The sequence below is a fragment of the Phyllobates terribilis genome, unplaced genomic scaffold, assembly GCF_046119375.1.
Source record: "Phyllobates terribilis strain yellow unplaced genomic scaffold, ASM4611937v1 Scaffold_2__4_contigs__length_985480577, whole genome shotgun sequence".
In the NCBI taxonomy this organism is placed as follows: domain Eukaryota; kingdom Metazoa; phylum Chordata; class Amphibia; order Anura; family Dendrobatidae; genus Phyllobates; species Phyllobates terribilis.
The window spans coordinates 335,060,149-335,075,375 of record NW_027362762.1 but is presented as its reverse complement, the minus strand read 5'-3'; the positions used below and the strand labels follow the sequence as shown (position 1 = coordinate 335,075,375).

Here is a 15,227-nt window from a genome sequence, read left to right as displayed (position 1 = left end):
GGTGAGGGGACCAAGCATACCAGGATTGGTGGGTGAGGGGACCATGCATACCAGGATTGGGGATGAGGGAGCCATGCATACCAGGATTGGGGATGAGGCGTGCCATGCATACCAGGATTGGGGATGAGGGATATCATGCATACCAGGATTGGGGATGAGGGAGACCTGCATACCAGGATTGGGGATGAGGGGTATCATGCATACCAGGATTGGGGATGAGGGAGCATTGCATACCAGGATTGGGGATGAGGGAGCCATGCATACCAGGATTGGGGATGAGGGAGCCATGCATATCAGAATTGGGGATGAGGGGTGCCATGCATACCAGGATTGGGGATGAGGGGTATCATGCATACCAGAATTGGCGATGAGGGAGCCATGAATACCAGGATTGGGGATGAGGGATGCCATGCATACCGGGATTGGGGATGAGGGAGCCATGCATACCAGGATTGTGGATGAGGGAGCCATGCGTACCAGGATTGGGGATGAGGGGTATCATGCATACCAGGATTGGGGATGAGGGGTGCCATACATACCAGGATTGGGGATGAGGGGTATCATCCATACCAAGATTGGGGATGAGGGAGCCATGCATACCAAGACTGGGGATGAGGGGTGCCATGCATACCAGGATTTGGGATGAGGGATGCCATGCATACCAGGATTGGGGATGAGGGGTGCTATGCCTACCAGGATTGGGGATGAGGGGTGCCATGCATACCAGGATTGGGGATGAGGGAGCCATACATACCAGGATTGGGGATGAGGGAGCCATGCATACCAGGATTGGGGATGAGGGGAGCCATACATACCAGGATTGGGGATAAAGGGTGCCATGCATACCGGGATTGGGGATGAAGGGTGCCATGCATACCGGGATTGGGGATGAGGGGTGCCATGCATACCGAGATTGGGGATGAGGGGTGACATGTATACCGGGATTGGGGATGAGGGGTATCATGCATACCAGGATTGGGGATGAGGGGTGCCATACATACCAGGATTGGGGATTAGGGGTATCATGCATACCAAGATTTGGGATGAGGGAGCCATGCATACCAAGACTGGGGATGAGGGGTTCCATGCATACCAGGATTGGGGATGAGGGATGCCATGCATACCAGGATTGGGGATGAGGGGTGCTATGCCTACCAGGATTGGGGATGAGGGGTGCCATGCATACCAGGATTGGGGATGAGGGAGCCATGCATACCAGGATTGGGGATAAGGGGTGCCATGCATACCGGGATTGGGGATGAGGGGTGCCATGCATACCGGGATTGTGGATGAGGGGTGCCATGCATACCGGGATTGGGGACGAGGGGTGACATGCATACCGGGATTGGGGATGAGGGGTGCCATGCATACCGGGATTGGGGATGAGGGGCCATGCATACCAGGATTCGGATGAGAGGCCATGCATACTAGAATAGGGATGAGGAGTGCCATGCATACCAGGATTTGGATGAGGAGCCATGCATACCAGGATGGGGATGAGGGATGGGGTACCATGCATACTAGGATAGGGATGAGGGGTGCCATGCATACCAGGATTGGGGGTGAGGGGTGCCACGCCTACCAGGATGGGGATGAGGTGTGCCATGCATACCAGGATTGGGGATGAGGGGAGCCATGCATACCAGGATTGGGGATAAAGGGTGCCATGCATACCGGGATTGGGGATGAAGGGTGCCATGCATACCGGGATTGGGGATGAGGGGTGCCATGCATACCGAGATTGGGGATGAGGGGTGACATGTATACCGGGATTGGGGATGAGGGGTATCATGCATACCAGGATTGGGGATGAGGGGTGCCATACATACCAGGATTGGGGATGAGGGGTATCATGCATACCAAGATTTGGGATGAGGGAGCCATGCATACCAAGACTGGGGATGAGGGGTTCCATGCATACCAGGATTGGGGATGAGGGATGCCATGCATACCAGGATTGGGGATGAGGGGTGCTATGCCTACCAGGATTGGGGATGAGGGGTGCCATGCATACCAGGATTGGGGATGAGGGAGTCATGCATACCAGGATTGGGGATAAGGGGTGCCATGCATACCGGGATTGGGGATGAGGGGTGCCATGCATACCAGGATTGTGGATGAGGGGTGCCATGCATACCGGGATTGGGGATGAGGGGTGACATGCATACCGGGATTGGGGATGAGGGGTGCCATGCATACCGGGATTGGGGATGAGGGGGCATGGATACCAGGATTCGGATGAGAGGCCATGCATACCAGAATAGGGATGAGGAGTGCCATGCATACCAGGATTCGGATGAGGAGCCATGCATACCAGGATGGGGATGAGGGATGGGGTACCATGCATACTAGGATAGGGATGAGGGGTGCCATGCCTACCAGGATTGGGGGTGAGGGGTGCCACGCATACCAGGATGGGGATGAGGTGTGTCATGCATACCAGGATTGGGGATGAGGGGTGCCATGCGTACCAGGATAGGATGGTGGGGACAGGATGGGGGCAGCACAAATACCAGGAGGGGGGCAGCACACACCAGCATGGGAGACCATATACCAATAAAAATGCTCGCCACCCGGGCGTAGAACGGGTTCAATAGCTAGTCTTGTTATATCAGAATATGGAAAACATGCCGGCATATGCATAAAATGTGGAAAACATTGAAGTGTATTGAAAGCTTTTTCAATAGTGTGATTATTTTTTCCCAAAGCAATAAAATGTTGAGGAATGTGCGTAGATTTAATTTCCAATATTGTCAAACACACAATATCATTATGGCCTTGATTCATCAAAGTGTTTTCACCAGAAATCTGGCAAAAAAAACTTTGAAAAGTTGCAAAATTTTTGCATAACTTGAGGTTTATTTTAGCAATTTTGGGCAATTTCGCACTAGTTTTAACCAACTGCACTAAAATGGATAGAACTGGGGCAGAACAGAAACAGAATGGGGCATGATGCCACAACTAATCTAATTCATGACGAGATGTGGTGTACCTTACACCAGAAATCATTTTTCATTCCTTGACTGGAGTAAAATTTGTGGCGAGGTGCACCGAGGCGCAAGCCACTTTTCAGACGCACCACCTCAATGCCGAGTATCCGCAAGGGGAGCTTGAGAAATTTATGGGATATTTAAACATCAATTCGCGTGGTATTAAACTTACCTATACTTATCATACCAAACGTATTGACTTCCTGGACGTGACTTTGGAGATAGATGCATTTTCTGCCATCCAGACTGACGTCTTCAGGAAGTCTACGTCGGTAAACTCTCTGATCCACGCCAAGTCTGCCCACCACTTACCCACGATCCGGCCTGTCCCGATCGGACAGTTCCTGAGGATGAGGCGTATCTGTTCAACTAACTCTAGGTTTGAAGCCAAGGCTGCCGACCTCACTAGACGTTTTCAAAATCGCGGCTATAGCAACCGAAGCATCAGACGTGGCTATGATAGGGCACGGAGTGCGTCCCGCAGTGGTTTATTATATCCGGATCGGGCTGGCCAGATGGGAGGTGGGGACGGGGTTGGGACGATTAGGTTTATCTCTTCTTTCAACCACGAATGGGAAGGGATGTGTCAGATTCTTAGTCGCCATTGGGCGGTTCTAGGGACCGAACCTTTATTACGTGACCATCTCGCACCCTTCCCATCTATGACTGCTTGTCGTGGGAGGAATTTGGGGGACCTGCTCGTCTCAAGCCATTATGTCCCCCCTGTATCTAACCCATTTGTCTCTCGTGGTCCCACTGTGGGATGCTTTCCGTGTGGCCACTGTCTTGCCTGCGCCAATGTCCTGCGCAATGCTGTTTTCATGTCCTCTGACAGCTCCCGGGAATTCAAAATCCTACAGTACATCTCATGTGGCACTAGTAGCGTGGTATACTATGCCACCTGTGGTTGTAACTTGATTTACATTGGTTTGACCTCCCGCGAGCTTCGGGTCAGGGTGCGTGAGCACGTGCGGGACATTGGCGCGGCCAAGAAGGTGATCGACCCCCGGGAGCTGAAGACGCTTCCACGACACTTCAAGGCCGTTCATGGATGTGATCCAAAAACATTGCTTATACGCGGCATTGAGGTGGTGCGTCTCGGCTCTCGGGGTGGCAATATGAAACAGCGCCTTGCTCAGAGGGAGGCACGATGGATCGTGAATCTGGACACCGTGAGCCCACATGGTCTGAATGAGGCTCTAACTTTTGCTGCGTTTCTTTAAATAAACTTTTGTGGTTGTTGGCTCTATTCTCCTGTTTTCTCTGGAATTTTCTCCCATGTGTGTTTTTTCAGAGTTTCTTTCTTTTAATTTTGGCTGTATTGCTAACTTTTAATTAATATTTTTTTATTGTCCCTTTATTTAGTATTGATGTGCTGTACAACCGTTGAAAATCTTCTTTGGGACCACTTCCGCTGTTTCAAACAACTGCCATTATGCTGGACATCTGCATCAAAATATAACATCATAACCATTCATGGTTATAGGATGCATGAATATAATATGTATGATGTCTCATACTATGTAGCCCACCAGGGATTATAATTTTCACCCTTTTATCCTAGGTAATATTTATTATGTAGTCTTTTGTGGTTACTATTGTCACCCCCAAATATCACATGGGGTGACTTATACTGCTATATCTCCTATGGGATGGGCTGCTGGTATAAAAGTGACTGGATCGACCAGTATAAATGGTGGTTTACCCGTAGCTGTAATGATAGCTGTGGGCCATTCCTATTCCCTGTCATAGGGTTGGTTGCTGGAACATCGACACACGCTGTGCGCATGCGTGCCATGTGGCTTCCCTCTGGAGCGCGTGCCCCGCTATCTGCCGTCTCCTGCACTGTGTGGCTCACACGTGCAAGGGGGCGTGACGGCTTGGTCACGCGCGCCCGACAGGAGGCCCGCGGCGCATGCGCCACTATGTGGAAGTCGCGTCATCGGGATGATCACGTGATACGTCACGTGATCCTCCCGTTTACTATATTTATGGTCCTCACACACATCAATAGATCTGCCTCTTGAGAAAGCCTCACGGTTGGAGGCGTTTGTCTGCATGGGTATCTTGCACTCAGCACTTTAATCCCTCGCATCCTTTGGTAAGATGGCTCTTCTTATAATACTGAGTGAAGGTTACATTTAGGTGGCTTATTGTCTATTTTGATGTTACTTGGCATACCTTTTGTCCTGTTATAATTGTTATCTGAGTGAGCCTCTTGCCTTAGGGGTCCCCACTGCACCAGTTTGATATTTGACATCTACATGTGGGGTTGGCTATGTGGTTTTACGTATCATCTAGTGCTATTATTCCCTGGTTCCCTTTTGTGCTCCCCATTTTAAAGTGCTAATAATTGTGACGACTACTTTGATATATTTATGTAATTTTTTGATATGTAATAATAAAAATTTCTTGATATAAATCACTCCTTTTTCTCTTCTGATGTTATATTGCTTTTTGAGTGGAACTTATGCTGACCGTATACATATGCACACGGTTTATCAGCTATGTCTTTTATGTATTTATATAGGGCTATTGTCTGTTTTCTTATTGTATACTGAAGTCCCTATATCATTTGTCAGATGACTTTAGTCACAAAGGACCAATGTATTTCCACTGGCTGCTGCCTGTGTTCAGTTGTCTGTGTTCCTGACTTATCATTAGTTATATTTTCAAGGTGAGCAATATTTTGTGGAAAAGTACTATGGGCCATCATACTTCTCATAGTGTGTGAGGACACCACAAGGGTCACCATTACTCTATAGTGAGTGTAAGAGGTCATCACTACTGTGTAGCAGGCATGAAATAGACATCATTACTGTATGGAGGGCTCTAAGGGGAAATCAGTATGACAGTGAAGAGGCACTCAGGGGGCATCCTTACTGCGTAACAGTGTAAGGGTGACCAAGAGGACTTCATTTCTATAAGGGCTCTCTGTCACGGAATGGTGAACTATTACTGTGTATTATAAAAAATTGCAAAAGAAAAAATGCCGTAATTGTCCACAAGTCAGTTGCAATAATTGCAATCCATATCTTTGCCTGTGTATATGTGTAAATATACTGTATATACTGTACTATACAGTATATATCAATATACAGTATATATATATACACACTATGTATAAGCAATTTTAATCAGTAATTGAACTATTATATGCACTTTGGCAGTTGATCCTTGTTGTGTCGGATTTATCCGCGCTCTGAATAATAATCTGTTTAAATCTTTGTGCATTGGAGCGTTTTGCATAAGTCCTTGCTTACAGTACATCCAAATGCTGGTGATTTGTGAAGGAATAACCATTTCTCTATTCTAATAAAAAGAACTGTATTTGTTTCTAACAAACAGACTGTATACTATTATGAATGTGGTCAATGAGTTAATCTACAAGCGAATTCTGCACGAGAGAGGGCAACTCTTGGTAACAGTAAAGATACTACAAATGAGGTGTGACCAGATTGGTATTATTTTATTATATGTATTTTTTAAATTGTTTTTGCACGTTTAAGAAAATTTATGCTTTAACCAAGGATGTAGAAATAGCATAATAAGCTGGTAGCAAATGCCATTTGATATGCAATAGAAAGACACACATTCTGTACATACGTTTTACCGTCCATATATATATATATATATATCTATATATATATATATATATATATATAAAAATATATACTAGATGGAGGACCGATGCTATCGCATCGGGAGGGCAGTAATGTCACGATGGGGGCAGGCTTTGCAGCATTGAGAATCTCTCCCCCCCATGTGCTCACCCACCTATCTACTCTCTCTTTCCCCCATGTGCTGACTTCTCCCGTCTGTGCTCTCTTCTTTGACCTGTCTACCCCATGTACTATCCCCCTTGTCTGCTGTCTCTCTCCACCCCTGTGCTGTCTTCTCCCCTCATGTGCTGTCCCGTTTGAGCTGTCTCCCTCCTGTGTGCTTTCTCTCTCCCCCATCTGTTGTCTTCTCCTGTCTGTGCTCTCTTCTTTGACCTCTGTACCCCATGTGCTCTCCCCCTTGTCTGCTCTCTCTCCACCCCTGTGCTGTCTTCTTCCCTCATGTGTTCTCTCATTTGAGCTGTCTCCTCGCGCAAGTAAATCAGACCGCTGCCATCTTTGTGCAGGCAGATAGCGACGGTCACATTAAAACTGCGCAAGCACTCCTCCTGAAGAAAAATGGCGGCGGTCAGTGAATTATTCGGCTGATCCTGGCGGCGGAGTGTACGGAGTGTTCGCGACGGTATTCCGCAGGTGGTACCGCGCAAGAGGCTGGTAGCACCACCGGTTTCCATATTGAGACACCCATCACTTGGGTGTCCCAATATGGCGGTCGACGAACTTCCGCCGCTTGGAATTCTAGGATCCGGACACATCTGGACGGAACAGGATGTGAAGACATTACAAGGTAAGTATATTATAGATATATATGTATATATATATATATATATATATGTATATATATATATAATATATACAGTACAGACCGAAAGTTTGGACACACCTTCTCTTTAAAAGATTTTTCTGTATTTTCATGACTATGAAAATTGTACATTCACACTGAAGGCATCAAAACTATGAATTAACACATGTGGAATTATATACTTAACAAAAAAGTGTGAAGCAACTGAAAATATGTCTTATATTCCAGGTTCTTCAAAGTAGCCACCTTTTGCTTTGATGACTGCTTTGCACACTCTTGGCATTCTCTTGATGAGCTTCAAGAGGTAGTCACCGGAAATGGTTTTCACTTCACAGGTGTGCCCTGTCAGGTTTAATATGTGGGATTTCTTGCCTTATAAATGGGGTTGGGATCATCAGTTGTGTTGTGCAGAAGTCAGGTGGATACACAGCTGATAGTCCTACTGAATAGACTGTTAGAATTTGTATTATGGCAAGAAAAAAGCAGCTAAATAAAGAAAAATGAGTGGCCATCATTACTTTAAGAAATGAAGGTCAGTCAGTGCGAAATATTGGGCAAACTTTGAAAGTGTCCCCAAGTGCAGTTGCAAAAACCATCAAGCGCTACAAAGAAACTGGCTCACATGAGGATCACCCCAGGAAAGGAAGCCCAAGAGTCACCTCTGCTTCGGAGGATAAGTTTATCCGAGTCACCAGCCTCAGAAATCGCAGGTTAACAGCAGCTCAGATTAGAGACCAGGTCAATGCCACACAGAGTTCTTGCAGCAGACACATCTCTTCAACAACTGTTAAGAGGAGACTTTGTGCAGCAGGCCTTCATGGTAAAATAGCTGCTAGGAAACCACTGCTAAGGACAGGCAACAAGCAGAAGAGACTTGTTTGGGCTAAAGAACACAAGGAATGGACATTAGACCAGTGGAAATCTGTGCTTTGGTCTGATGAGTCCAAATTTGAGATCTTTGGTTCCAACCACCGTGTCTTTGTGCGACGCAGAAAAGGTGAATGGATGGACTCTACATGCCTGGTTCCCACCGTGAAGCATGGAGGAGGAGGTGTGATGGTGTGGGGGTGCTTTGCAGGTGACTCTCTTGGGGATCTATTGAAAATTGAAGGCATACTGAACCAGCATGGCTACCACAGCATCTTGCAGCGGCATGCTATTCCATCTGGTTTGCGTTTAGTTGGACCAACATTTATTTTTCAACAGGACAATGACCCCAAACACACCTCCAGACTGTGTAAGGGCTATCTGACCAAGAAGGAGAGTGATGGGGTGCTACGCCAGATGACCTGACCTCTACAGTCACCAGACCTGAACCCAATCGAGATGGTTTGGGGTGAGCTGGACCACAGAGTGAAGGCAAAAGGGCCAACAAGTGTAAGCATCTCTGGGAACTCCTTCAAGATTGTTGGAAGACCATTTCTGGTGACCACTGTACCTCTTGAAGCTCATCAAGAGAATGCCAAGAGTGTGCAAAGCAGTCATCAAAGCAAAAGGTGGCTACTTTGAAGAACCTAGAATATAAGACATATTTTCAGTTGTTTCACACTTTTTTGTTAAGTATATAATTCCACATGTGTTAATTCATAGTTTTGATGCCTTCAGTGTGATTGTACAATTTTCATAGTCATGACAATACAGAAAAATCTTTAAATGAGAAGGTGTGTCCAAACTTTTGGTCTGTACTGTATATATATATATATATATATATATATATATATATATATATATACACATACAGTATATACAGTGGTGGCCAAAAGTATTGGCACCCCTGCAATTCTGTCAGATAATACTCAGTTTCTTCCTGAAAATGATTGCAATCACAAATTCTTTGGTATTAGTATCTTCATTTAATTTGTCTTCAATGAAAAAACACAAAAAGAATTATCCTAAAGCCAAAATGGATACAATTCCACACCAAACCTAAAAAAGGGGGTGGACAAAAGTATTGCCACTGTTTGAAAAATCATGTGATGCTTCTCTAATTTGTGTAATTAACAGCACCTGTAACTTATCTGTGGCACCTAACAGGTGTTGGCAACTAAATCACACTTGCAGCCAGTTAACATGGATTAAAGTTGACTCAACCTCTGTCCTGTGTCCTTGTGTGTTCCACATTGAGCATGGAGAAAAGAAAGAAGACCAAGAACTGTCTGAGGACTTGAGAAACCAAATTGTGAGGAAGCATGAGCAATCTCAAGGCTACAAGTCCATCTACAAATACCTGAATGTTCCTGTGTCTTCCGTGCGCAGTGTCATCAAGAAGTTTAAAGCCCATGGCACTGTGGCTAACCTCCCTAGATGTGGACGGAAAAGAAAAATTCACGAGAGATTTCAATGCAAGAGTTTGCTGATGGTGGATAAAGTACCTCGACTAACATCCAAACAAGTTCAAGCTGCCCTGCAGTCCGAGGGTACAACAGTGTCAACCCGTACTATCCGTCAGCGTCTGAATGAAAAGGGACTGTATGGTAGGATACCCAGGAAGACCCCACTTCTTACCCCGTGACATAAAAAATCCAGGCTGGAGTTTGCGAAAACTTACCTGAGAAAGCCTAAAATGTTTTGGAAGAATGTTCTCTGGTCAGATGAGACAAAAGTAGAGCTTTTTGGGAAAAAGCATCAACATAGAGTGTACAGGAAAAAAAAAGAGGCATTCAAAGAAAAGAACACGGTCTCTACAGTCAAACATGGCGGAGATTCCCTGATGTTTTGGGGTTGCTTTGCTGCCTCTGGCACTGGACTGCTTGACCGTGTGCATGCCATTATGAAGTCTGAAGACTACCAACAAATTTTGCAGCATAATGTAGGGCCCAGTGTGAGAAAGCTGGGTCTCCCTCAGAGGTCATGGGTCTTCCAGCAGGACAATGACCCAAAACACACTTCCAAAAGCACTATAAAATGGTTTGAGAGAAAGCACTGGAGACTTCTAAGGTGGCCAGCAATGAGTCCAGACCTGAATCCCATAGAACACCAGTGGAGAGATCTCAAAATGGCAGTTTGGAGAAGGCACCCTTCAAATATCAGGGACCTGGAGCAGTTTGCCAAAGAAGAATGGTCTACTATTTCAGCAGAGCATTGTAAAAAACTCATTGATGGTTACCGGAAGCGGTTGTTCGCAGTTATTTTGGCTAAAGGTTGTGCAACCAAGTATTAGGCTGAGGGTACCAATACTTTTGTCTGGCCCATTTTTGGAGTTTTGTGTGAAATGATCAATGATTTGACTTTTGCTTCATTCTCTTATGTGTTTTTTACTTGCAAGCAAATTAAATGAAGATAATAATACCAAAGAATTTGTGATTGCAATCATTTTCAGGAAGAAACTGAGTATTATCTGACAGAATTGCAGGGGTGCCAATACTCTTGGCCACCACTGTATGTATATATATATATATATATATATATATATATATATATATATATATATATATATATATATATATATATATATATATATATATATATATATATATATATATATATATATATATATATATTTATACACATATATAAATGTATATGTATATACAGTAAATAATGTATAAAAATTGTATATAAAAAGTCATTCATCCTACTCCTATCAGTCCATGTAGTAAAGATCAGCAATTAGGCATGAATTGTAAGGTTTTGGTCATAGTGCAGCATGGTGGCTCAGTTGTTAGCACTGCAGCCTTGCAGCACTGAGGTCCTCGGTTCAAATCCCACCAAGGACAATATCTGCAAGGAGTTTGTATGTTCTCCCTGGTTTCTTCCAAAGACATACTGATAGGGAATCCAGATTATGAGCCCCAATGGGGACAGTGCCGATAAGATCTGTAAAGCGCTACATAAGTGAGTAAAATAAATAATGCCAAATTTTCAACGTGCAAAGACTGAAATACATATGAACTGCATTAATTTTATGTACACTGTGAAATGGTGACATTCACTTCATATGGTTTGTTTTTAAGCAACCTTTAAAAAAAAATCCTAAAATCAATAAAATCCAACGGTTCTCTCAATTAAAGCCCCAGTCACCCAAAAAATCTCCAACATAAACATCATCCCAAAAACGATGAGACATGTGTCAGCTGAGGTGCACAAGCAGCCGGGGTACCTCACTGTATGCAGACACAACCGCCAGATGTGTAAGCATTAGATGAAAAGAAAGGTTTAATCCGGATGGGACACGTGCTGATCGCCTCTTAAAAGCTTGCTGCTCTGGTAGCTCCGTGCTTCCCTCGGCTGATCTGATTGTATGCTGGGGGAGAAGGAGGAGTAGGGAATCCTGACAACACGTGCCCTCAGGTCACATAAATGCTTCTTTCTTATATAATACAGGATTAACACGTAATGGTATCATTGTTCCCTCTAAGCTTTACACTCTGGAAATGATAGTGTTAAAAATAAAAAAGATGCTGATGCCTGCCATATCCGCTACTCAGTGGGTAATATACTTATTCTTTATATACTTACAGTGACCATTGCACAGTTGGTCTACAAATAAATGCAGCAAGAACATGAACATTCCAATATCCGTTATTATAAAAGTTCTTCTCCATACTATGATGCCTGCATTGCATTAAGCATGTTGTTCACGTCTATGTATAATGCAATGGATTCAATAAAAGCCTCCACTTTTGGAAACTTTTCAAACATAAATTAGTGATGACGTTATGATTTCTCTATAAAATGATTATTTCATGAAACATGATGTCAGCTCACCAGTTCACCATCATGGCCGCATTGTTTTCAGAAATAAATGGTAATTCTCCTCTGACACGTAGAAGGAGCAGCAGAGAGAAAAGGCAAACGATGCAGTAAGACATGTCTTGAGTATCCAAGTGAAGTGAGAGCCAAAAAAGTTAGGCCTGCAGTGTGTCCCTGTTGCACTGTTGCTGAATCCTGTATCCGGAGCTAGTGAGTGCTGTGTGCCCAGCGCAGTGGGTAGTGCAGCCCATATACAGTCCATCTGGGCAGGGAGGATTCTGATTGCAGGATGCATGACAAAGAGCAGGACACAGATTGTAACCAGGGATTAGTAAAATACGGAAATCCGATTTTGCACAGGGAAAGCATCAGTCATCAATGGATTTTCTAGACCTCATCATGCTCTCAGTAATCACTTTTTCTACGTTCTGACTTCTCATTTGGTGTTGTGTTTCCTGTGCCCAGGATTGTTTGCAATGTATTTAAGTAATTTGGACTAGGCATGTTACTATGTATCTCTCATTCCTTCCTAGGTGAATACACAGTGATGACTGCACACTTCCATTTAAAAAGAAAAATTGGCTATTTCGTTATCCAGACCTATCTGCCCTGTATAATGACCGTCATATTATCCCAGGTGTCATTTTGGTTAAACAGAGAATCAGTTCCTGCTCGAACAGTATTCGGTAAGTGTAAAGTCATCCTTAGGAAGATACAATATTGTATAGTAACCGGCACTTGTTGCTGAATGATATATTTGATATATTTCAGTGTACTTAATTGTACTTCTCATTAACTTCTCCTTTGTAGTTAAAGCAGACCTATCAGTTCATAATGGCTCACCATCTGGGAGCATTCGCTAATACTTCAAGGATTATGGTGTTAGAGGATGGATGTTTTCTTTTAAAAAAGAAAAAAAAACAGCCTTTCTTTATAGTCCACATTGAAGATAGAGCATGCTGTGTTAAAATAGGAAAAAGGGTGACTTTTTTTCGAGCATACTGTGATTTAAAAAATGACTTGTTTTAAAAGAAAACTAACAAAAATGCCAATAACTGTACCTAACATACATGTTGTCAGTAAATGAACAATGAGATATCCCTATTCAGTCATTGCTAGTGTTGAGCATTCCGATACTGAAATATCGGGTAGCGACCGATATTCGCTGTATCGGAGTTCCGATACTGAGTTCCGATACTTTTAGAATATCGAATACCGGAATCGGAAGTTCCCATAATGCAATGAGCCAGTTTGATTTTATTCAGCCAATGAGGATCCTAAGAAGTGTGGGCACATCCTGTTAGGCATGTTAGGCATGTTAACTAATGGCATGGCTGTGATTGGCTGCTGAAATGATGTCATGATGCACTATAAAAGTCGCCGCCGCCATTTTGGGTTCACTCTGCTGTGAATTCAGTTAGGGACAGGACGCTGCTGTTCTGAGGGACAGTTTGAGCCAGCGATTTGCTTTATTGTGCTTTACCCAGGATACTTTATAAACCGCTGTGCGAGAAGCTTTCTTTTGCCTTGCAGCGCTAGTGCACAGTTCTCTGCACTGTTCACGGCTGTCTGCGAGGTCTCTGTGTGTGAGTGCAGCTCACGCTGTAGTGGGTTCTGCAGCCACGTCCGGTTGAAATCCGCTCAGCGTGCGTCACTGCCTCATACATTGTTCTTTTTTGCGTTAGTGCTGCTCATTTTTCCTGATTTCTCCTATTAGTGTGGTTCCATCCATATCCAGCTAGATTGCTTCCAAACACACTATATAGGAGTAGATAGAGAAGCTTTCTTTTGCCTTGCAGCACTAGTGCACAGTTCTCTGCACTGTTCACGGCTGTCTGCGAGGTCTCTGTGTGTGAGTGCAGCTCACGCTGTAGTGTGTTCTGCAGCCACGTCCGGTTGTAGTCCGCTCAGTGTGCGTCACTGCCTCATACATGATCCTTTTTTGCATTAGTGCTGCTCATTTTTCCTGATTTCTCCTATTAGTGTGGTTCCATCCATATCCAGCTAAATTGCTTCAAAAACACACTATATAGGAGTAGATAGAGAAGCTTTCTTTTGCCTTGCAGCGCTAGTGCACAGTTCTCTGCACTGTTCACGGCTGTCTGCGAGGTCTCTGTGTGTGAGTGCAGCTCATGCTGTAGTGTGTTCTGCAGCCACGTCCGGTAGTAGTCCGCTCAGCGTGCGTCACTGCCTCATACATTGTCCTTTTTTGCTGCGAGGTCTCTGTGTGTGAGTGCAGCTCATGCTGTAGTGTGTTCTGCAGCCACGTCCGGTTGTAATCCGCTCAGCGTGCGTCACTGCCTCATACATTGTCCTTTTTTTATTAGTGCTGCTCATTTTTCCTGATTTCTCCTATTAGTGTGGTTCCATCCGAATCCAGCTAGATTGCTTCCAAACACACTATATAGGAGTAGATAGAGAAGCTTTCTTTTGCCTTGCAGCGCTAGTGCACAGTTCTCTGCACTGTTCACTGGTGTCTGCGAGGTCTCTGTGTGTGAGTGCAGATCATGCTGTCGTGTGTTCTGCGGCCACGTCCGGTAGTAGTCCGCTCAGCGTGCGTCACTGCCTCATACATTGTCCTTTTTAGCATTAGTGCTGCTCATTTTTCCTGATTTCTCCTATTAGTGTGGTTCCATCCATATCCAGCTAGATTGCTTCCAAACACACTATATAGGAGTAGATAGAGAAGCTTTCTTTTGCCTTGCAGCGCTAGTGCACAGTTCTCTGCACTGTTCACGGCTATCTGCGAGGTCTCTGTGTGTGAGTGAAGCTCATGCTGTAGTGTGTTCTGCAGCCACGTCTGGTTGTAGTCCGCTCAGCGTGCGTCACTGCCTCATACATTGTCCTTTTTTGCATTAGTGCTGCTCATTTTTCCTAATTTCTCCTATTAAGGTGGTTCGATCCGTATCCAGCTAGATTGCTTCCAAACACACTATATAGGAGTAGATAGAGAAGCTTTCTTTTGCCTTGCAGCGCTAGTGCACAGTTCTCTGCACTGTTCATGGCTATCTGCGAGGTCTCTGTGTGTGAGTGCAGCTCATGCTGCAGTGTGTTCTGCAGCCACGTCCGGTTGTAGTCCGCTCAGCGTGCGTCACTGCCTCATACATTGTCCTTTTTTGCATT

At 44.6% G+C, this 15,227-nt stretch overlaps 1 protein-coding gene across 1 annotated transcript in view; it reads left to right on the top strand.

Moving 5' to 3' along the window:
• GABRA5 (gamma-aminobutyric acid type A receptor subunit alpha5) overlaps positions 1 to 15,227 on the top strand; it is a 425,627-nt gene that overhangs the window by 313,029 nt on the left and 97,371 nt on the right. The window contains exon 8 of the mRNA XM_073664538.1: positions 12,638 to 12,790. Coding sequence (XP_073520639.1) covers positions 12,638 to 12,790 — 153 coding nt within the window. The remainder of the gene's footprint in view (positions 1 to 12,637; positions 12,791 to 15,227) is intronic.